Here is a 23,721-nt window from a genome sequence, read left to right as displayed (position 1 = left end):
AGAAACCGTATACAAAAACCATATCAGCATATTCACTATTAGAATACGTACGCGGCATATTGCAAAAGACAAAATTCATCTACTGTTAAAGGCTTTCAAAGAGCGACTGACAAATTCATAACAGAAAGTGGAAAATGTAATCAAATATGTCGGTGCTAGATATGGCAAGAAATGTAAACATTTTTTTTCGATTTCTCTGAAACGGAGCAAAAACGAGCATATGTCTATAGGACTTTTTTTCTTAGTTTTTTACTCCTCTACACGCTCCCGAAGTTTTGCCATTTAATTTGGAAACACCCTGTATATATATACACACATACAGATTGGATACTAAGTAAAAGATTTTAAGGGATCCCTAACACAAATTCAAAATGAAAACTTCATATATTCAAAACGACTTAATTTCAAAGATATAGGATGTCAAGGTTGAAGGAGAAATCTCGTTTTTTCCGAAAAATTCAAAAATCACTTGAGCTATTTTGATGATATATGTTTAAAGAAGATCAAGAGCCGGTATTTAAAGTTGATTCTTATACTTAAGACTGTCATAAATGCAATCTTAAGATATCGTAAACTAATCACTACAGTGATCATAACAGAATCGTATATATTAGCGCATCTTAAAATATTACTTAAGATCTTAAAATAAGAACCGACTATATGAACACTGGCCAAGAATTACAAGCAAATGAGAAGCACGCGCCTTAAACACCACATAACAAGAGAGTACTCATTAACTTTAATCTGCTGTCTTCTAAAAACTACTTGTCGGATTCAATTTTGCTAAAAAAAAAAATTGTTTTTTTTTTATCATAAAGTATCACGATTCCGAATGGGGGAATTTTGAGACATTCTGTACATACAGAAGGGGGGAAAAAGTTTCCATTTCCACAGCCAGCCCCAAATGACTTCCGACTGACCTTGACCTCTTTAAGGATCAAAGTCGCTGTGAAGATGGCTATGTAAAGAGAAACTTACCCAGGATGATCCACTTTAATTCATCCAATAGAATATCTCAAAATTCTTAAGTTTAAGATAAAAATGTTTCAGATAAAAGTTGCTTAGTTACAAGGAGAAAAGAAGGTGGTGACCTTGGTTGACTTTGAGAAAATATTCTTAAAGTCAAATCAAAGTTATTTAAAATTTTTTAAATGGAATTATACATAATTTTTCACACAATATGATTCCTCTAATTATTTTATACACATAAAAGTATTAAGTATACCAAAAAACCAATAGTTTATGAAATATTTTACACTTTATTTGCATTTACTGGCACATGTTGACATGAAGTATTATATACAATATCTTGTAAACTATTAACTTTATTAATCATACATAATTAGAGAAATCACATATTGTGTAAAAAAAAATACATAATATTTTAGGTAATCTTGACTTGACTTTAAGAATATTTTCTGAAGAATATTTCACCATCTTCTTTCTTCCTTGTAAATGAGACTTTTGTCTGAAACATTTTTGTCTTAAACTTAAGGATTTCGGGATATTCTACTGAATGGATTAAAATAAACCACTCTATATAATATTACATTAATATTAAAAAATGTTTATGTAATATAATTAATTAAACGCTCAAACTATTATACTAATCTAAAAGAATCTATTGTAATCAAAACAGTTATCTTTAGCTTAGTCTTTTCATCTAAAAGGAAGTTTCTCTTAATCTTTAAAATAAAATTTATTTGATTCTCAATTTGCTTTCAGTCAATCCTTACTTAAATTTGTAAACATTGTAAAACAATTTTATTCAAACTGTTAATAAATTATGTATAAATATTTATATATAGTACATATTTATATATTATACAGGATGTCCCGAAATTCGAGGATAATATTATTGCAGCGTAAACCTTCGTGAAAAATTAGGTAATAAAAATGTAAGCCATTTTTTTCCGTAAAATATACACTTTTTTAAATATGCACATTTAAAGTTTGATTAATTAATTATAAGCGTTGAGCAAAAAGTCATCTGTCCGTGTAAAATGCATACGATGATATTAGGTGCTAAACAAAACATTGGCTGCGTTCAGCAGACCACAACAGTTTTACAATCGTTTAATGATTGTCTGCTGAGATAGGATCATTTTTCTAGATCTAAAAGTATAATCCAATCAGTGCGAAAAAACTTCCAACAGTTGCAAAATAAACGGTCTGCTAAACGCAACCATTGCCACTGTACGTACACTATTACACGGATGACTTTTTAACCAAAGTTTATGATTAATCAATTTTAAACGTTTTATATTTAAAAAACTACTTTATGAAAAGAAACAGCTTACATTTTTATTATTTAATTTTTTACAAAATTTTACGCTGTAATAATATTACCCTCAAATTTCGGAACACTCTATATATGTATATTATTTATGTATATATTAATTTATTAATAACTTGTTAAAAAAGTTATTGTGCAATGCATTTTATATAAAAAAAATAATATCCTTATTTAAAATCATACTTACTGGTTGATTATAATATTGCATGTAACTCTGCATCATGGTCGTAGCATCTGCGCCCGTTGCTGGTGCAACGTAGCCAATTGGTGGCTGCGGCAATGAAGTCGTAACACCAGTTGACAACGGCCATTGGTTCCAATTTTGCATTTTGTAAATCTTCTATCAGACTAGCAAGCAGCTTGTTAGTCACTCTAAAGCCCGTAGTCCGTTCTAGGTGTAACATGTATTTAAACATGTATTTAAAGAAGACTTATATACCTCATTGTACATAACATATACAGGGTGGCCCATGTAAAGTGTTACAAGCTATTATCTCTGAAAGTGTGTGTCAAATGACTAATATGTTCAGACAAAAGTTTTATGACTTTGAGGAGAGCATAAGATGGTACCATTTGTTTGACCTTAAGTAGCGTTGTCAAAGTGAGAGCAAGGCCATTTTGAATTTTTTAAATGGAATCCCCCATTTTTTATTACATATTCTTGTAGCTTACCTTGAGAGCTTTCCAAAACACTATAATTAAGTTCATTTTTATTAAGTACTTTTCGAGTTTATGAGGCTTGAAAGTTACAATTGCCGGCATCAGCATTACACAAGGTGACCGACCGACGGCTAAAACCTCTTGAATGTTGTTCAGGATCATATCCTGGATAAATCTTTGTCAAAATCAAGCCATTGGAGGAGTTGCACCTCTTATTTTCATTTTTACGTAAAAATGATTTAGTGCAAAAATGAAAATAAGACAACTTGCGTAATGCTAATGCCGTGAGGTGGAATTTATGCCGACTGTACTGTAACTTTCGAGCCTTATAACTCGAAAAATACTTAAGGGGATTTTAAAGCAAAGCTCGAATTCCGATAAAATCACTAGATGTCGCTGTTTTTCCAGCGCATCGACATGTCTGTATATACTACCACACAAATATCTCACGCAATCTATGATACATTCAGTCGCACATTCGTGTCAATTTTCGTATAACAAATTGGTCGCGATAAAGCGTCTAATTCTAAGAACTCGACGTTATTTGTTTGTGCAAACTACGTGTTTGTGGATCGCTATTTCGTAAGTATAGGTTGCAAAACTTTCGTATCAAGCAAATGTTATCACGACTTGAGACGCCATGTTACACTAAGAAATGGTAAAGATATATCAATTTCGAAATTTTTTGTCGGCATAAATTCCACCTCACAAACACGTATTAATGCGTATACTTTAATCCTGGAAAAGGATTTTCGAATCTGTGAAAGAGAAAAAAAGTATTTGTTATACAAAAATTATATGATTTAGTCGATAATACAGGCGGCTTTAAGATCCCCTTAATAAAAAAATATTTTATTATAGTGTTTTGAAAAGCTTTCGATGTAAGCTACAAGAAAATGTAATAAAAAAATGGGGGTTCCATTTAAAAAATTCAAAGTAGTCTTGCTCTCACTTTGACAACGCTACCCAAGGTCAAACAAATGGTACCATCTTATGCTCTCCTCAAAGTCATAAAACTTTTGTCTGAACATATTAGTCATTTGACACACACTTTCAGAGATAATAGCTTGTAACACTTTACATGGGCCACCCTGTATATATTTCATGATACCTGTTTAACTTATTTCAATATTTTTCAATTATTCCAACACTTTATACAATTATATGACGATAATAAAAGACGATAAATAAATATAACAAAAACAAATCGTTTAAACTATCAAATATAATTCATTGATTACAATGTCAAAAAATAAGGTGTGTCAACGCTGAAATAAATTTTACAGCGTATAAATATTTCTGATTTATAAATTGGTATAAATGTATTTCTCTAAAAATAAAATGTATATCATTATTTTGTAAAGCTACTTCAATAGAAGTATACAATGTATTATATATAATATATGAGATATATAGTTGCATTATAACTGATGCAGTTTGAAAAATTGTAAAAGTGAAATTTGTTGCACCTCATGTAATAATGTCACAGTTAAATAAGTAATGTGTGAAAATATATAAATATAAGAAAACCTACAACTATTATTAATATAATTATGCAATATAGTCTGCATGAATATTTTTTGTTATTTATGTCAGAAATGTAATCCGACAAATAAGATCTGTCATAATAAGAAATTGTCATTTAATACATCGTTCAATATATCAAAAAATCAGGTGATAAAATAGCGCAGAGTGAAGAAGATGCATTAGACTTTTTGTAACGAAGAAGTCTAAAAATGTGCAGTTCGCATCTACTGAATAACTGATGCAGCAAATGGACAAACATCATATGTTAATACAAATTTTACGCATTCGATAATTTCTCATGCATGATATCAATGAATAATCATCACTTCAAGAAGTAAAATAGTTCGTATCATTATTATACCATATACATATATATATATATATGTATTGTATATATATATATATATATGTAGATATATTTGATTTTGTTTCAGGAATATATCAAATATAAATACAAAACGCCTCAACAAATCTTAAAAATATGTATTTATTGTAATAATAAAAAATATCATATAAACATAATTTTACAATTGCATTCTTTATAAAAGTCGCAAATATTAACAAAAACTACAATACTCAAATAAACCATAGTAAAATATATGTAAAGACAGATATCAAATAACAATAATAATAATAATAGTGACTCTCAAAATCGAGAGCATAATACTAGAATTAATATTTCTATTTTTTGTTACTTGATATATAAAATTGTTCTATATCTAATTGTTTTTATACTTTATTGTGATAGCCAATGTTTGCATGTTTAGCGTGTCATTTAGATATTATAATGTTTCTGTTAACGACTAAACAACTTTCGAAACTAAAAAATGCATTTGTAAAGTCATGTTTAGAGGATTTTTCATTAGCACGATCATTAAAATACAATAATCATTCTAATGCGTAATTATTATTTCAACTAAGCAGTTTGTATAGAAATCTGTCACGTATTTTATATACATCCAGCTAGTACTAGCTTTGTAGACTTTGTACTAGAATAAATTCTTTTATTAAAAAGAATATCGCGTACATGGAAGTCACTATATAATAAAAAAATCAGTGTCTCTCATCCATTATATCGCCAAATATCAACACAATATAAAAATCAGATTTTTTCTTTTTTGTCTCTCTCCTCTCTTTGCATAAAAATATCTTGTATCTTCATAATAAAATATCAGATACATATATGATTACATTACAAATACATACGTAATATATACCAGCATAAAAACTAAAAAATAAAATAAAAATTAAATTCCAGAATTGCAAAGTAAATGTAACGTAATAGTAAAACCATGTAACACAAGATGTTCAATATAATGATCCACATGATATTTAGGACGCTTTCAACGATTTAAAAAAAATTGAAAAGTGGATATTCATCTGTTTCGTGTAAGCTACAATTTGCAATAAAAAATCTTTAAAAAAATTATGTTTTAAGGGGGTTCTTTAGTATTTAGTAGTAAAGTACCAAGAAAATTTGGAGTGCCTTGCCAAGACCCACCCAAAATCACAAATATCTGCATAATTTGGATATAATATTAAAGCTACGTGTATATCTTAATGAAATAGGATGAAACATACGATAATAAACCAAGAGCTGCATTTTCACCAAATGAAAACAAGATAGAGTTATGCTTATTTTTCAAGTTAAATTTGTATACAAATTTATGCATGTAAATGGGTGCATCCAGAAGAATAATCGCTCACTGAGCGCTCAGTGAGCTTTTGCATCTGATCGACACATTCCATTAGATCTAAAAATATAGACCAAACAGGTGCAATTAAGAGCTCGTGCTGATTGAGCGGTCGTGCTTCTATGATGCACACAGTATCTTTCCAGAATGACCGCTAACCTATTATTTTTTTGTGACCATTATAGTCTTAATAATAATTTTATTAATAATTTTTTAAACTATTATAATCTCGTTTTTTTGGAGAAGTCCATGTAATATTTGTATGTAGTTAGTCAAAGACTAACACTAAATTATACATTAAAAGTTACACTTTCAACATTTTTTTTCTTTCTCATTTCATCGCTACCATAGAATTTTACACACGTCAAGTTCGGTACTTCAACTTCATTACATAAAGAAATTAGACATTTCTATGGGGTAACTCGATTTACAAAAGAACCACCTTAAAATGCTCCCGAATAGTCACCACGGTCATATTGAATCGTGACGTCAGAACGAGAAATGACTTCGTTAATTTTTGTTACGTACTATTTGTAAATAAGAACAATTTAGATAAAATGAAATGATGAGATCGCTTTAAAACAATTGCAAAATTGAATGAAAGCTATCCTTATCTCCTTTGACAGTCAGTAAATAATCGTAAAATATAATAAAAGGCACGTGAAGTGATTTTATTCAATCGTATGCGAAAGCTATCTTTATTCCCCTTAATAGATAGTAAATAATCGTAAAAAATGATAAAAGCCAATTTTCACGTGAAAATTGGCTTTTATCATTTTTTACGATTATTTACTGTATATTAAGGGGGATAAAGATAGCTTTCGTCGATTTTTACAATTGTTTTAAAGCGATCTCATCATTTCGTTTTATTTAAATTGTCTTTATTTACAAATGGCACATAACAAAAATTAATATGTCATTTCTCGCTTCTGACGTCACGATTCAATATGCTTCAATATGGTGACTACTCAGGAACCTTAATAAAAGATTAAAGTCATTTAAAATTTTTTAAGCAAATCTTTAAGACAAATTCAATGCATACAGAGAATGTCACTTTTATTGATATTTTATTGATTTCATTGATGATAGCAACATGAATCACATAGCGTGATCATAAATATTAGGAATATAGTGGATCGTAAAATTGTCGGATATCGGATATCCGAACGGAATGTGACACCGAATCCCAACGTGAAAAGAAAATGAGAAACTATACAAGAAGTTCAGCTGAAAAGAATAGAATTCTGTATCAATAACGCAAATTTTCGACATAAAATTTCAACTGAGTATTGGCAGATACTAATGATATCCGGCTATCTGGCTGAACAGTAAAAAAGGGCTGGATATCCCCGGACATCCTTAATAAAGAAAAAATACAACTCTCTTATCTATGCAAATGTTCAAATTGTTTACCTCTTCCTACAACATAAAATTGTGACTCTTTTTAACAAATATTATGCATAGCAGATTTTATGTTATTTCTTAAGTTGCGTAAGCTGTAATTATTCTTCCTTGAATATTATTTATAGACAATAAGAATCTTATTTTAGACCGTATCATATGAGAACACAATCAATACTAGAAATTAAAAATACCTATACCGGTCGAAGTTAGATCTTTGATGCTTCAAATAATTCAATTTGAATTATATGTATAACATATATGTACTTGCATATATACCATATTTGTAGTCCTTCAAACTGCGCGCCGAATTAGTTTTCCAGACTTATAAATGCAATTAAACTACTGGAATAATATCACGAATTAAATTAAATTGAAGAGCAATTCTTAATAATTTTTTTTATATTATTTATAGAGCTTATAAGTACTACTATTCAAAATAATACTACAAATTTGACATTAAATATCAATAAAATCATACGTGTTGAATTAGTCTTAAAGACCCTTACAATATTATGAAAAAAATTGCATGATGCTATTAAAAAATCAAGGTGATTTTAATCTTTTACTTAAAAAAATTTTTTTATTGCAAATTATAGCTTACACAAAACAAATATCCACTTTTCAATTTTTTTTACTGTTAGAAGCGTCCTAAAAATCATGCAGACCGTTTATACACTAAATACCCTGTATATGTTACAATTAATTTATAGTAGTTTAGATTATATACATATATATATATTTATAAAATCACGCAGAATATTTGGCTTATCATTTAGTATGTGGCAAATTTGTCACAAAAATATAAATACTTTTGCACGGTGCGAGAGGATAAAAAAATATCGCACATACAGATACGAATGAAAAAAAGATTTAAAGTAGAATATATAAATAATCAAATAAATCGCAGTAGAAAGCAATTAATTATAAACAAAAATTGCTAAAAGTATAGGTTAAAATTCTTTGATTGTGTGTAGCTTCCTAGAAACAATAATTTGGAATAAATTAGTTCAAATAGCGTTTAAAATTGTTTCTCATTACATATAAAATCATTAGCAAAAAAGCAGGTTACTGTAACATTACAAGGATCCGTTTTTGTAAGTGAATATATGAATAAGCTAAGACACATATCCTAATTTCAAAATATATTATTTTTTAATGATTTATTCCTTTTTCGTGATATTAAATTATTAACTTATTTTATTCAATTTCAAATTTTAATCGTATCACCCAATTATTCACCACTTTAAGGTACAAAAAAAACTTAAACAGTAAGATATAAGCAGTAAAAACTGCTGCACATTCATTTCATAATAGGCTTTCTACAATAAGCGTTAGCTAAGCTTTAAGTCTTAGGCGTTATCTACAATATGCAAAGTAAGCTTGGTTTAAGAAGAATAAGAAATTGACCAATCACAGTCGATTGTGAAAAGAATAATCGACTGCGATTGGTCAATCTCTTATTTCTTAAACCAAACTTACTACGTGTATTGTAGACGGGCCTTTAAGCCGCAAGAAATTGATCAATTGTAGTCAATTATTCTTCTCACGTTTAATCGTGATTTGTAAATTTCTTACGATTTAAAATTTAAAGCTTAGATAATGGCTGCGTTCAGCAGAAAAAGCAGCTTTGCAACTGTTGTAAAATTCTTTAATACATATGATTGGTTTATACCATTTTTAGGATTTAGGTTCATAATGAATCAAAAGCAAGAACCAATCGTATTGAAGAATTTTACGACAGTTGCTTTCTCTGCTGAACAAAGATAATGGCTTATTGTAGAAAGCCCATAACAGTTAGAACGAAAGCACAGTCCTGTATAATCTTCTTTTTAACAACTAATTAAGAAAAGGATAGCGTGACTTTAACGTTCACCATATCTGGATTCACGTTATTGCAAAAACTCCCTAATAATTGTCAAAAATTTTCAACTTTGATTGGCTAATTCTTACGCTAATTCTAACGGTTTCTGTTACGGAAAATGTGTGCGGCAACCCTAATAGGTTGTTTTCTATAATAAACCATGCGAATGTGAAATTAATGATCAATTATGATTGGTCAATTTCTAGCTTCTGACTTCTGATTTATTATTAATGATTTATTGTAGAAAGCCTCTAAGCTATTACCTAAGCTTTAAGTCTTTGACTTCAAGACTGGTTCTTTACACCGTCTTAAGTAATAATGTTTTGAGATGCTAATGCTCTCTGATTGGTTCAAACTGTACTTAAAACAGTTTAAAGCAACGTCTACAATGAAATTTTAAATCATAAAACTTAAGCTTTGAATTTTCAGCTAATGAAATATTCCAAACTATCAGAACAAGAGAATTGATGGGGAAAGACAAATTGAGACTGAGCATTGGCCTTCTCACTAGTCACATGCTCCTCAGAGCATGTTTTTATAATCTTACATTCGCCGAGCAGAAAAACTGTCGACTATATGGAGAGAAGAGTAGTCTACACATTTTGAGCTAATGTCCTCTGTTCGTCTGTAAAAGATGTAGATCCTGGGGTCACTGTTGAACCCGAGGATCTAGAAGAAGAGGTTGAGCAGTTTCATAAGCCTAGTACACAGTATAGGGCTTGAACCGACTGCTTAACCTTGTAAACAAGCAGAGACAGAAAAATTTTTAAATCTAGGTTACATTGGGAGCTGTTTCTAATCCCACCCGCTTTAGGTCCGTCTACAATACACGTAATAAGCTTGGTTTAAGAAGTAATAGTAGGTATAAGAGTTTAGAGTAGGTGTAAATGTAGGCGTAAGCAAAATAAATTAATTTTATTTCTTACTCTTACTTCTTAAACCAAGCTTACTAGTGTACTGTAGACGGGCTTTTTGTATATTATTACTTCTATTCCTACTACTACTACTACTACTACTACTACTACTACTACTACTACTACTACTACTACTACTATTACTACTACTACTACTATTACTACTGTTATTACTACTACTACTACTACTACTATTACTACTACTACTACTATTACTACTGTTATTACTACTACTACTAAAGCTAGAAACACATAGAAAAATGTAAGACAGTAAAACGTAAGCAGCAAGCAAATTGGCCAATCACAGTAGAAACTACCTTACGTTCTCTATTGTAATTGATTCGCATACTGTTTACGCCTTAACGCTTTACCGTTTTTGTATGTGTCATAAGCTTAAGTTTTGAGTTTTAAGCAAATCGACCAATCACAGTCGAATGTGAGAAGAATGATCGGCTATGATTGGCCAATTTTTTACGTCTTAAGACTTAAAGTTAAGTTTCTTGTCTTAAAATTCTATTGTAGATGCCGCATTAAATATAAGAATCGACTATAAATACCGGTTTTAAGCCGTAAGAAATTAACTAATCAGTCAAATGTAAGAAGAATAATCAACTATAATTGGTCAATTTCTTACGGGTTAAGACTTATGCATGGTCTACAATGACAGTAGCAGTACTGCCATATCTTACCCTTACAGCCTTATCCATTACTGATATTACCATTGGAGATCCACGCATTAAGCTTTTAATTAGTAATAGCTTGTTGTAGAAAGCCCATTACAGAAAGTGTGTGCGATGGTCTTTAGTAAATCAACATTCCTACTGTTTAAGTTAATGCCTTACGTTCTCTACTGTGATTGGCTGATTCGCTTACTGCTTACGTCTTATTTCTTTAGAGTCTAAGCACAAGAATTATCGTAACAAATATTTAGGTATCGTCTACAATGGGTAGTAGCATTAGTGGTAAGGCTGTAAGACACATCGGGAGTAAGCTGATTTTCCAGTATAATAGGGTGTAAAGTAAGTCCGTAAGTGAATGGTTGAAATCCATTTCCACGTTCTACTCTCTTATTTACTTACGGACTTACTCTATGTCCTATTATACCGGAAAATCAGCTTACTCTCTACGTGTCTTATAGCTTTACCATTACTGCCCATTGTAGACGAACCTTTAAACTGAAGTAGACAGAAACAACGCATAAGTTTGGGCGTATAACATGCGACTTATTATCGTGTCTTCAAGAGCTTGTGCATTGCTTATACGTCTATAACTTAAGTCTAAGTAAGTGTTACGACCATTCTTGTGTTCAGATCCTAAGTTTTTTGTGTGCCATAACTGATGACAAAGAATGAGATATAAGCGCTTACTATTATAAATATGAGCATTCTTGAAAAAAAATTTTCATATTTCACAATATTTTTAAGAATTCGACATATTTTAAATTTATAAAGATTTCTGAATAAGTACCTTAAACTTTTTCAAAACTTACAATTTTTTTCAGAAATTATAAAATAGAAATCTTATATAAAATTCACATACAGGATGAAGAAAAAGTTCGGGACCAGTGAAATATTACGAAAACAAAGCATTTTTGAGAAAAAGCAAAGATTTGAAGCTTTAAAATTCTTTTCTGTTCTTTTTATTTTTTTATTTTAATTTCGTTCATTTTTAACAAAACTACAGCTGTTTAAACTTTAAAATTAGCGCTGCAAACTTTTGTTTCAACCATAATTGATAAGAAAGAACTTACAGAGCGACAATAAAACCTAGATTAGTACAAGAATTGATTAAATGCAAAGATTGCAAAGGTGTACTTATTGATTTCTTGTCATTTCCTGTTTCACATTAACTCCTACAAGACACGCAACCAGCGAGTATCTTTTTTACTGCAAATTTTTCTCTATCAATTAGATTTTTCGCGACAAATATTTCGTTTATAAAAATATTGAAAAGTGTTATTTAACGCACACTTTTTATGAATTTTTAATGTTATATTTTTGTACAATTAAATTCCGAATTAAAATTTGATATGACGCTTGAAATTAATCCTTCAATAATAATAGCTAATTAAGAATAATAGTTAATACTTTTTAATTTCTTGTATAATAAAGAATAACAGGATTGTTTTAAAAGATTATGGCTACGTATTTATATCGTGCGCTTAGTTTGCGACCTATACGATAGGTGTCTTTGTTTAACCTACAGAATAAACAAGGACATCTATTGTATAACCCGCGGCTTAAATGCACGGTGTAAACGTAGCAAAAGACTTAAATTTTATTTATGATTATATATTAAGACTTAACCCTCCGGAGCTGATGCCAAAATTTGTAACACAGTTACTGACGCTGGCTCTGTAAGAGGCTGCGCACAATCAAAGGAATAAGGAACAGGGAACAGAGAATAAGAATTTCAACCTATCTAAAACCATGTACCTACTGTGGAATACACAATTTCTGATAGATTGAAATTCTTGTTTTCTGTTCCCTGTTCCTTATTCCATTGATTGTGCGCAGCCCTAAAAGTCTCATTTTATCTATTAATCAAAAGGAACACGAAGACATTGGAAGGACATGTTACTCACCAAAATGATCTCGACCACTAAAGCACAGTTCCACCAATGTAAATTTAACTTTAATCTCGGTTCAACTTATTCTTTATCTTATTTTCTATGTTTAACCTATTTTCTATATTATCTTATTTTCTATATTTTCTAATTCTAAGAATTAGCAAAAGATAAACAGTAAGTTAAATCGAGATTAAAGTTAATCTTACATTCGGAGTGAAATCGGAGTAAAAGCTCATTTCTACTAATGTAAATTAATTTTATACTCTCGGGTTAATTTATTTTTTATCTTTTTCTAATTCTTAGAAGAAGATTAAAAAGTAAGTTAAATTGAGATTAAAGTTATCTATCGATAAAAAATGGCTCGAGTTGAAGATAAATTAGCCAGACTACATAACTTTAAAAGAAACAATGCACGCACATTGCACAATGTAAAATAGATGGAACTGTAGGTTGCATACAATCTCAACTTTATCACGGAGGCTTAATTTCAAGAAACCAAAATAACATAACTCGTATAAAAAAGAATGAATATTAAATATATTTTATTAAGAATAATCCAAAATTGCAAATATAACATGAAGATAAAAATTTAATTGTTTGACATTTTTGACAAAGAGATTTATAATTAAATGGATCCAATAGACCCGTCAGTTCTGGAAGATATAATAAGGTAATAAAGTTAATCTAAAGTTTTACATTTGCAAAAATATGTAATATTAAATCAGGTAGATAATATCATTATCATGTATGTATGTGATTACTACTTATCTCCACATTTTTGTTAGAAAAATATTGAAATAGAGAAGATATCCCATATAGGGTTTTACAATCGGCTCAGTACTAGGCCAGTACTAACTGCCATAGTTCAGGTACTAGCGCAGTACTGACAAACTACTCGTCCAATACTGACTAAATACTCGATGATAACTTAGGCTCAATATTGGCAGATGATACTGGTTCAGTCATTTTAGCCATTCATTTGCCAGTGAAGGCTCAGAACTTTGGCTGACAGAACTTTGACCGTCATTTGTCAGCCAATCATTTGCCAGTGATGGCCCAGTACTGATTGACAGAATCTTTACCATTAGTTGACAGTCGTAGCGTTGGCTAAGCGTTGGTTTTCGTTGTAACTACTGGTGACCTGTTAGCGACCCTATATGGGATATAACAGGAATTATGATCAATGCGATCTTATATTCAAGATCGTCTTAAATATGTATTTCGATTTTGTATGATTATTTCATGGATCATTTAGATGGAATCTTAAAACTGTCCACGACTAGACTTAAAACTTGAATATAAGATTGAACTGTAGGTCATCTAGGATGATAAATCTGATCTTAATATATTCAAGATTGGATTCTAAGAACTCTAGGGCAATATTCATAGTTCAATCTTAAGCTTTGTATCCACAATTGCTCCAAGATTTTGGACAGAGAAAAAATCAATCGCACTGGTCACATGGCCGAATTATTCAAATTTGATTCGTTAATTCTTTTTCCATTCGAGATTTCGAAGCAATTTCTAACATCGTGGATATAAAGTTTTATATTCAAGAATCTCTTAAGTCTGGTTATAAGTAGCCTTAAGACTTTAATTAATCAATACCGTGCAGTATCTCGAGATCATACAAAGGTGTGTTTATTGATTTCCTATCTCGCATTAATTTCTACAAGGTGATATAGGTAACAAGATGCTATTTCATTTATGTGCTTATATCATATATATACGACAAATATGTACAAGACAGAGAGGTCCTCTATTCTATCGGATCTCTTTATCTTATAGCCAATCAACAGTCACGAAAAATTTGTCATACAACAAAAACGCACAAATGAAATAGCCATAAGTCACAAAGTATATTCTTTGCTACAAATCTATAGCGAAATCGATTAATTTTCAATTTAATTCGCAACAAATATTTTTTTTACGAAAATGTCTAAAAATGTTACTTAATGCACATTTTTTTGATGAACTTTTAATATTGCAACTTTGTACAATTAGACGAAGGCTAAATTTGACAAACATTAGCTCTGTCCTGGTGCTATAAAGATTGCTATACATGAAAATATCTTCAGAGGTAACTTGGAACAAGTACCGATTAACTTAATCAGTGATTAATTCAATTAACAGATTTGTCTACTGCAAAATTTCTAATTATATGATTTGTTATCCTTAATCTAATCTTTCTTTTCATATAAAATTTTAATCCTTAAGAAAGGAAAATAAAATTGCAAAAATCATAAAAACTGTCTATCTTTTTATATTACTTTTTTTCATCATTAGACGAATATATGAAAATAATCTTTTCTTATTCTTTTTCTCATATCATGGCTATATCTTGATTATAATTGTTACTGCAAAGGAACAAAGAATCATCACCATTATTTATATCAGCGTAATTATAATTTTAGAATTATATGTATCACAGAAACTTATTTTGCGCAATTATAATAGAATTATGTGTATCCAACCGTTAGAAACGTAATTTATTGCATTAATTTTTTAAATTTTATAAACACTGAAGATGGCCTGACAAAAGATCGAAACGTCTGAATATTTAAATATATCATTTATTGGCTCGTAGCTCTTGTTATTAGTTTATGTTTATTTTATATCTTGATGTTTTTTAATAAAGAATAGGCTTGTTAATAAACTTTAGTGAATTTAAAATCAACTTTTAGTATATTTTAATTATAATTTGAAAAAAGTTAGTTTTTGCAACTTCGATTGCTCGTAATCTTCGATAAAATTAAAATGTTTTGAAAACAAACAATCAAATCATATTCATTTTTGATTGGCCGATAAGTTAATCGCTGTTTGATCGAAGCCACTCTAAAGGATCTCTTTCACCAATCTTTGGGTATGTATAGTCAAAGCCTAAAAGATTGCAACACTTTTTTTCGATAGGATTTCGGAATGCAGCCTATGCCAACCAATGCTCACCGAGCGATTGGTTCTTATTCATGGATCGAGCCAATCGCTCGGTGAATACGCTGCATTCCGAAATCCATTTTAAAAAAAGTATTGCAACCTTTTAGGGCCTTGGCACACAAAAAACTTAAGGCAGTAAGACGTAAGCAGTAAGGAAATTAACATGTTGGATTCGCTACTGCTTATGTTATGGCCTTATGGACTCTACTGTGATTGGTCAATTCGTTTACTGTTTACGTTTTACTGTTTAAGTTTTTTTTGTGTGCCATGGCCCTTAGGCTCTGACTATACTAGTTGTCATTAATGTCTTTCTGCTGCGTTCTGAAATTCACTAAATTTTCTATAGTATTATGTATACTATAGAAAATTTAGTGAATTTCAAAACGTAGTAGAAAGGCATTATTGACGGCTTCTGTACTATGGAATCATTCAAGGGTATGTCTGGATTCCCACCTGGGTGCTCCCTGGGTGTCACGTCATCCTTGTTGTTCAACAAACATTAAACAAGGATGACATGACATCCGAGGAGCACCCAGATGAGAATCGGAATACGCCTCCAAATGGATTCAGATCGAAATTATTCAATTTCCTAGATTTCTATTGTTTTCTAGGGAAAGCGGAAATAATTTCAATTCAGAATCCATTCCATTCCGATTTGTTCCACAAGGTGGTTAAGGCAATCGATGATAAACTCGTAAAAGTGCCAATACTGCCAATAGCATTTTAAACAATCGGAACTTCTCTCTCTCTCTCTCTCTCTCTTCCTCTTCAGGAATTCTATAACTTTTTCCCTACTGCGGAAATATAAAAAATGAACATTTCTTTTATGTATGTGTGTATACATGCATATATGCATACATAAATATCTTCACTTTTCACATTTCCACTCTAAAAAAAAAGTTACATGATCGATATCCCGGCAACTGTATTTCAGTTCTTACGTTGGCAATCGTGATGATAACCATCAATAAACGAAGTTGGTGATCAAAGAAGCTTAATATATATCTCTACTCAATATAAATTAACTTAAATTTAACTTACTTTTTACCTTTTTCTAGTTCTAAGAATTAGAAAAGAAGATAGAGTAAATTAAATCGATATTAAAGTTAATCGATATTAATAAAAATGGATATAAATAGAGAAGCCTAACACAAGCATCTTGATCAATAAAGTATCCAATGCATACAATCCGTTAAAAAATACAATAACATCAACATGAGACATTTCATCGGCCAAGAGGTTTATGTTTCTTCTCTTCGAGCAACTTCTGTATATATATGTATACATAATAACCCATCCAGGATGCACCAGTGCGGAGTAACGCAAATAACCCAAATTCACCAAAAGTTCCACCGATTGTATCCTGAAACGATACGGTTCGACCAGGAAGAAATTAGTAAACTATTTCAGAACATGCTGTGTGCGAACGCGTGGAATATTGCGCCGCCATGGACGACCTGCATTCATGCGCCCGTATGTGACCCGCGTATTCCGCAATGTGCGAGAGAATAATGAAATATATTCATATTACTCACAACTGATGCAAATCCAAAACAGGCCCTCGTTAACGAACGCGAACGCGGCACCATGCAACACACCTATACCACGTTCATGCTGTCCGAATTCACACGAAAAACATCGCAAACGCTTCACGTTGTGTCATACGACTGGTACGCTGTAGAGAATACAATACAAATGGATCAGCGGTCTGAAGTCAGTCGTTAGTCCGGCAACCAGAGAGAAATGAGAAACTTGAGAGCGGACATGCCTTTTTCGTGGCACCAGAGAAATCTTTGTACACTAGCGACGCCAACATCTATTTTGTGAAATGGATGTGAACTACGTGTGACATTTTCGATACTGCTGATAAAATCGTAGTGTCGAAAATGTGGTGCGTATCCAAGCTAATAACATGAGGTCTGTTCGCGTTGCATGAAATCCCCAAATATTTTTGCACTTAAAATGAGATAGATATATATTTGGCCTTGAAAAGAGAGAAAGCGAAGATGCCGAGTGCCAAAAGTGCAAGAAACGCGAACAGACCTATTGTTACTAAATCTGTTCGAAAGTTATCTGTATATATTGCGATTTTTCTCAATATTTTAACCGTATTTTGAATATTTCTTTGTATTTTTCTTCCAAAAAGTCCTCCAAAAATTTTCCCATATCGCAAAAGTAGCGTTAATAACGAAAATAGCGATACGACCTTTTCAAGTTTCTCTCTGCTTATATTCTTACATCATGATTGAGACCACTCCAGTTGCTCCAATCTAATTGCGTTAGTAGGTTAGGTCGAAAGTTGTCGTGGCCGTGTCCGGGAGACAGGCTCTCTCTTTCTTTCTCGCATTCAAAAGCGTGAAATCATGCTCGATCTTTTTACAATATTCAGCAAGGGTGGCATAGTGCTCTGGTGCTTCCAAAGCACATCTCAGATTTTCGCGCCCAGCGTCAATGCCTTGATAAGAAGTGTTATATTGCAAGTGAGTTGCAAAAATATATTGACAGGCATACGTCAACGTCTGGCGACCTTTGACCCTAAATTGCGTGATGCATTTCCTCAATTTCCTTGCGTTAAATTTTCATTCGAGCTATTTAATTGACTCCTTGATAATAATCCCGTTTATGTTTAAAAAATGCCACGACTTCATAGATATCTGTCCTTACATCTTCAGATTTTAATTTTTTTTTAAATTTATTCTTTTTATGAATAGTTGTATTATCTAAAAAATCGAATGTATAAAACTTTGCTTAAAACTATTTCAAGATGTTTATATGATTTTTTGAATTTGCGTATTATACATAATGCTAAGAACGAGGTCGTTAGGTTAAATAAACCATATGGTTGAAAATCTAATTATCAAATCTAATCACATATCTTGTGAAAGATTTTTTATTCTGCAAAATAAAATTAAAAATTAGGTATTATAAAAAATAAATTTCTTTTTATATTTTATATTTCTTTGAAAGTTTATTTGGATAATAATTCTGTATCGCAAAAATTAAATATCAGTATTGATAGAACTGAGACTTTTTTCTTTGTATAATATATATATTGTATATATTGTATATATAATATATATTCTATATATATATATAATGTATACTTTTATATAATATATTAAATAGAACTAAATTGAAGAATTAAATATTGTATAAAATAAAATTTTTACCTCTGTTTTCTTCATAATACATGTTTAGAATTCTCTGTTTCTATAAAATTTAAAAAATAAATTACAATTTGTTATAAAAGTTGATTTTTTAGGAACGTACAGGGAATCACAGCTTTGAACATGATTCCTTACGACTACAATATAAACTCGACAATGAGTTTGAGCTGGTATTTGTAGTGGCATATCAAAAGATACTACAGTTATCTTACGTGGATAAATTCCTGAATGACATCCATCTAGAGTTTAGGGATCGCTTCAAGAATGAGCTTGAGAGCTCAAGCTGGTTTACCAACTTCGAGTTTGAACATGCTTATCGTATGGTGCTTGAACGAGCTGAACACTGGTCACGTTCACAGGCTAAGATACCGAAGCAAATGCGTACTTTTGACGAGAGTCAGAAGTCCAAAAAGACTGTCGCTAGTATGATTGAGAGGAAAAACGATAAAGACGATAAGAAGCCAGGTATAGCCATAACTAACAGTATAACAATCACTTTGTAATGCAATAACAGTGTACATAGCTTTATCTATATTTGAGACAAATGAGCTCGAATTTTAAAATTTAAATAATTTAAAAGAAAGATGCAAAAGAAGGGTGAATTTTATTTGTAGTCATTCATAATATTCAGGTTTGCTGTATAGGGGAAAATTCAGAAATTACGAAAATAAAATTTATACAATAACAACATCCTAAGGAAAAAAGAAGTATAGTATAGTAGAATAAAAGTGTAGGAGTATCGCGTGCTTGTTTTATTTTTGCGGTATGAGACAGTAAGCAAATTTATGTAACATTTAGAATTATAAGCTTATTCACTAATTTTCTCCTTCTGATCTGGATAATACTAAAACAATAGGAATTTTTCTTCTTCGCTTCTAGGTAAAAAGAAGAAAGCAAATAACTGTAATGGGGATTATCATAGTAAGTAAGCTTTAATGTTTTATATTATAGTAGTTTACTAAATCCTTGCATGTTGGTGCAGTATTGCATATCTTAATATTGCATAATATGCACAATATTGCATGAATAAAATAATTAAATTAACAAACGTAACTTTATTTCATTAAAGTTTTGTTTGGAATGTTTCTCTTTTTCAGTGATTTGTATTAAATTAAATATATTTAAATCCTGCAGCAAAAATTCAAGATGTTCCAAAACAGGAATTGCCGAAACATCAAGTGGAACATAACGGGGAACTTGACGAAGAAACGTTGATCGCCAATCGTATGAAACTTGCTCAGAAAATGGCAGGACAAAAGAAGAAAGCTGACAAGCAGTAAGAAGAGCATATATTACTTTCTTGATTATATTAATATTAGGATTAAATTACATTAATATTAGAAAAAGTAATCTTCCAGATTTTTTTAACTGAATTAATCAAATATTTAATAAGGTTATATTATTTTATTTTCATAAACAATTTTTTATTTTTAATATATATACATATAATGATAATATATATATTATACATATAATGATAAAATTATAAATTAAATAACATAACAAATATTGTATTAGGAAAAGTCCTAAACCTGAGAAAGCCGGCAAAAAACCGCGCATCTGGGAATTGGGTGGCACAACCAAGGATCTTGCTACGCTAGAGCGAACTAAAGACAAGCCCGAGGAGAATGATGACTATGTGGCAGCCAATACAGCTGTAATATTTTTTCTTTTGTATTCTTTTAATATCAAGTTTATTGAAAAATTTGCATCCTATTTCTATTTTATTGACAGAAAGTCTTATAATTTCTCTTATTAAATTTGATATCTCTAACTGATAATTAATCATGTTTTGTGTCTTTATTTTTTATTTTTTGAAAATTGTGTGTGTGTGTAAAAATTCAAAAAATTTTATGTAACAATATATAATGAATTAATTCTTACAATACTGGATTAAAGAATATAATCGGAAAAAAACAAACAAAAGATTAAAAGAAAATATAAAAGAAAAAGGATGCATTGAATAAATTGACTTTTAGTCGAAGAAATTGGGTTTTATATTTTCATTATTTATATTGCTTATTTATATTCTCATCATTTTCTGTAGCTAGTTGGACAGATGAAAGGTAGCATACGCGATCTCGAGGTGAACAGCGAATCTGAGGATAGTTCCGATCAGGAAGAGATAGAGCAATCCAAGCAGCAAGTGCAAAAGAAAACGAGTATGTTCTCTATGTTCAAGAGTCTAGTTGGCAGCAAATCTCTAAAACAAGAAGATATGTTGCCGGTTTTGGAGAAATTGAAAGATCATCTAATTACTAAAAATGTTGCTGCGGACATCGCGCAGAAGTTATGCGATTCTGTCGGCACAAAATTGGAAGGAAAGATACTCGGTACCTTTGACAGCGTGGCAAATACCGTAAAAGCCACTTTAACAGACGCTTTAGTACAAATATTGTCGCCCAAAAGGAGAATCGATATTCTACGAGACGCTTTAGAAGCTAAGAACGGCAACAGGCCTTACGTGATGACTTTTTGTGGCGTCAATGGGGTCGGCAAGTCGACGAATCTGGCAAAAATCTGTTTCTGGTTAATAGAAAACAATTTCCGCGTGTTAATAGCCGCATGCGATACATTCAGGTAAATGAATATTTTCTCATTATAAATATATGTCTCTTGAAACAATAATATCTTTCTTATATATTTTTTTCTTTATGCACATATATTATATATATTTATTTTAAACGTCTAAAATAATTTTTTTTAAGGTATTAATTTGTCGCGTTAATTTGTCATATAAGTGCCTCAATTCTGTTAATATAAATTCTAATAAAAGTTAATGTATAAGAGCTTATAATGACAATAATTTTGTGATTTAGAGCTGGAGCTGTTGAACAACTGAGAACACACATGCGTCATTTGAATGCTCTGCATCCACCAGAAAAGCATGGGAATCAGTCGATGGTGCAGCTGTATGAGAAGGGTTACGGTAAAGATGCCGCAGGTATTGCCATGGAGGCGATTCGCTTTGCGAAGGATTCCAGAATTGATGTTGTCCTGGTTGACACTGCTGGTAGAATGCAAGATAATGAACCATTGATGCGAGCTCTGGCAAAGCTAATTAAAGTAAACGAGCCGGACTTGGTATTATTTGTGGGAGAAGCTCTCGTCGGGAATGAGGCTGTGGATCAGCTGGTGAAATTCAATCAAGCTTTGGCTGACTACAGTCAATCTGCCAATCCTCATATTATCGACGGTATCGTATTGACAAAATTTGATACGATCGATGATAAGGTAAGATTTTCTTTTATATATCTTTTTAAACGATCTTTGTTACATTTTTTTTGTTGATCCTCTAATCTTTATGTCAATGCCCGAGTATCCAGATATCCATTTCAACTTTTTATTAAAAATTTTGATAGTTTAAGTATTATCAAACAATACGTTTAAATATTACCAAACAACTTCGATGCATTATGCATTATTTGAGCAAGTAAAGTAGACCAAATAGAGTCAAAAAGTCCTGTATTATTTTGCATTTTTCGCATAATAAGAAATTAATTCCTAAACGTCGCCGAAGTTTGTGAACTATGTTTTGTGATTTGCGAATTATATAGAAGCACCTTTACTGCTTGTATTAAACAATTCTCCACATGCCTTAACAACCTATAACGCTAAGCAGATCATGTGCACTTCCATTTGGCGGTAGGCCGGGCAGATACACACTCATTTGGCAATTTTTAGTAATTCTTTGTTAACTATTGCGAAAATTGCAAAATGGTAGAGGACAGTTCGACTTAGTTTAGTCTGCTCTACCTACTCACGAGAAGTGATTTTAGAACACCCTATGTAATATGAAATATAATGGACCTTCTACAATAAATCATTATCTAATCTTTAAATCTTAGGTCATAAAAAATTGACCAATTATATATAGATTCTTATATATACAACCAATTATATATATAAATTTTTCTCACATTTGACTGATTGATCAGTTGTTTGTGGCTTAAGACTTAAAGTTTAGATAATGGCTTATTATAGAAAACCTATAATTATATATATCCTAATTATTGTATTTTATATATAATAATAAACCGCATACATATATATATGTAAAAATATATTTTCCTATATAATATCTATTATTTTTTTATTATTGTGCAGCATTTACAATCTTTTCTCATGAAAATTATTTACAGGTTGGCGCAGCTATTACAATGACATACATCACTGGTCAACCTATTGTTTTTGTTGGAACTGGCCAAACTTACACTGACCTGAAATCATTGAATGCCAAAGCGGTGGTACACGCTTTGATGAAATGAAAAATTACAAGCAATAATAAACTTTTATATTGCAGGCATCTACTTGCAATATATAGATTTCATTCAAGCTTTGTTATACATTGATGTTACAGTCAAAGTTTTGTATTATGTTCAAAACTAGTTCATTGTTTGGCCAAACTATTAAATGAAGACTAAGGGAAAATTAGAAAGACACTCTGATCTGTTGAATAAATATGAAAACCGACGATGAATCAAAGATGATGAATCACACTGTTGTTACGAAAATAAAAAAGAGAAAAAGGACTGCATTCTCAGTTGATGATATGTTAAATTATTGTGAACGATTGGATTTGTCAAATAAAGTTGAATATTTCACAGTTTAGAAGTAGTTTTTATTCCATGAGAATACTTGTTCGCGTCGCATACTCCGGGTGGGACCCGTTTGACCACATTGCGGTTGCCCACC

The 23,721-nt window shown here is 30.9% G+C and overlaps 2 protein-coding genes across 5 annotated transcripts in view; one reads left to right on the top strand and one right to left on the bottom strand.

Moving 5' to 3' along the window:
• The window catches only part of LOC108722308 (uncharacterized), a 47,386-nt gene extending 29,832 nt beyond the window's left edge, over positions 1–17,554 (bottom strand). For 2 of the 3 annotated variants that reach the window (XM_018447329.1, XM_018447328.1), the window contains exons 1-2: positions 17,395–17,554; positions 2,484–2,687 (exon numbers count right to left, since the gene is read on the bottom strand). In XM_018447329.1, the coding sequence (XP_018302831.1) occupies positions 2,484–2,624 (141 nt within the window). In that variant the 5' untranslated portion in view covers positions 2,625–2,687; positions 17,395–17,554. Of the gene's footprint in view, positions 1–2,483; positions 2,688–14,007; positions 14,079–17,394 lie in introns of those variants that run through there. The other variant, XM_018447327.1, reaches the window with a different exon arrangement.
• A 668-nt stretch (positions 17,555–18,222) lies between these two features.
• On the top strand, positions 18,223–23,540 carry SrpRalpha (signal recognition particle receptor alpha). 2 transcript variants are annotated; one of them, XM_018447250.1, is made up of 8 exons: positions 18,223–18,339; positions 19,122–19,491; positions 19,906–19,947; positions 20,161–20,302; positions 20,545–20,683; positions 21,074–21,606; positions 21,846–22,260; positions 23,169–23,540. In XM_018447250.1, the coding sequence occupies exons 1-8, from the start codon at positions 18,223–18,225 to the stop codon at positions 23,292–23,294; spliced, it is 1,884 nt and encodes a 627-aa protein (XP_018302752.1). In that variant the 3' UTR covers positions 23,295–23,540. The 2 variants fall into 2 exon arrangements, with proteins under 2 accessions (XP_018302752.1, XP_018302753.1); XM_018447251.1 differs by lacking the exon at positions 19,906–19,947 and having other exon boundaries at positions 23,169–23,294.
• Positions 23,541–23,721: the final 181 nt, after the last annotated feature.

This window comes from Mycetomoellerius zeteki, unplaced genomic scaffold, assembly GCF_001594055.1.
Source record: "Mycetomoellerius zeteki isolate Tzet28-1 unplaced genomic scaffold, Tzet1.0 scaffold20, whole genome shotgun sequence".
Classification (NCBI taxonomy): domain Eukaryota; kingdom Metazoa; phylum Arthropoda; class Insecta; order Hymenoptera; family Formicidae; genus Mycetomoellerius; species Mycetomoellerius zeteki.
Note: the sequence above shows the minus strand (reverse complement) of the source record. Positions and strands in the feature narration are given on the sequence as shown.

Bases quoted from the DNA above. Each gene is read 5' to 3' on its own strand.
- SrpRalpha (XM_018447250.1), top strand. From the start codon at position 18,223: ATGCTCGATCTTTTTACAATATTCAGCAAGGGTGGCATAGTGCTCTGG. The intron at 18,340-19,121 runs GTGAGTTGCAAA...TTGATTTTTTAG, and splicing joins TAAGAAGTGTTATATTGCAA to GAACGTACAGGGAATCACAG. The intron at 19,948-20,160 runs GTAAGTAAGCTT...TAAATCCTGCAG, and splicing joins CTGTAATGGGGATTATCATA to CAAAAATTCAAGATGTTCCA.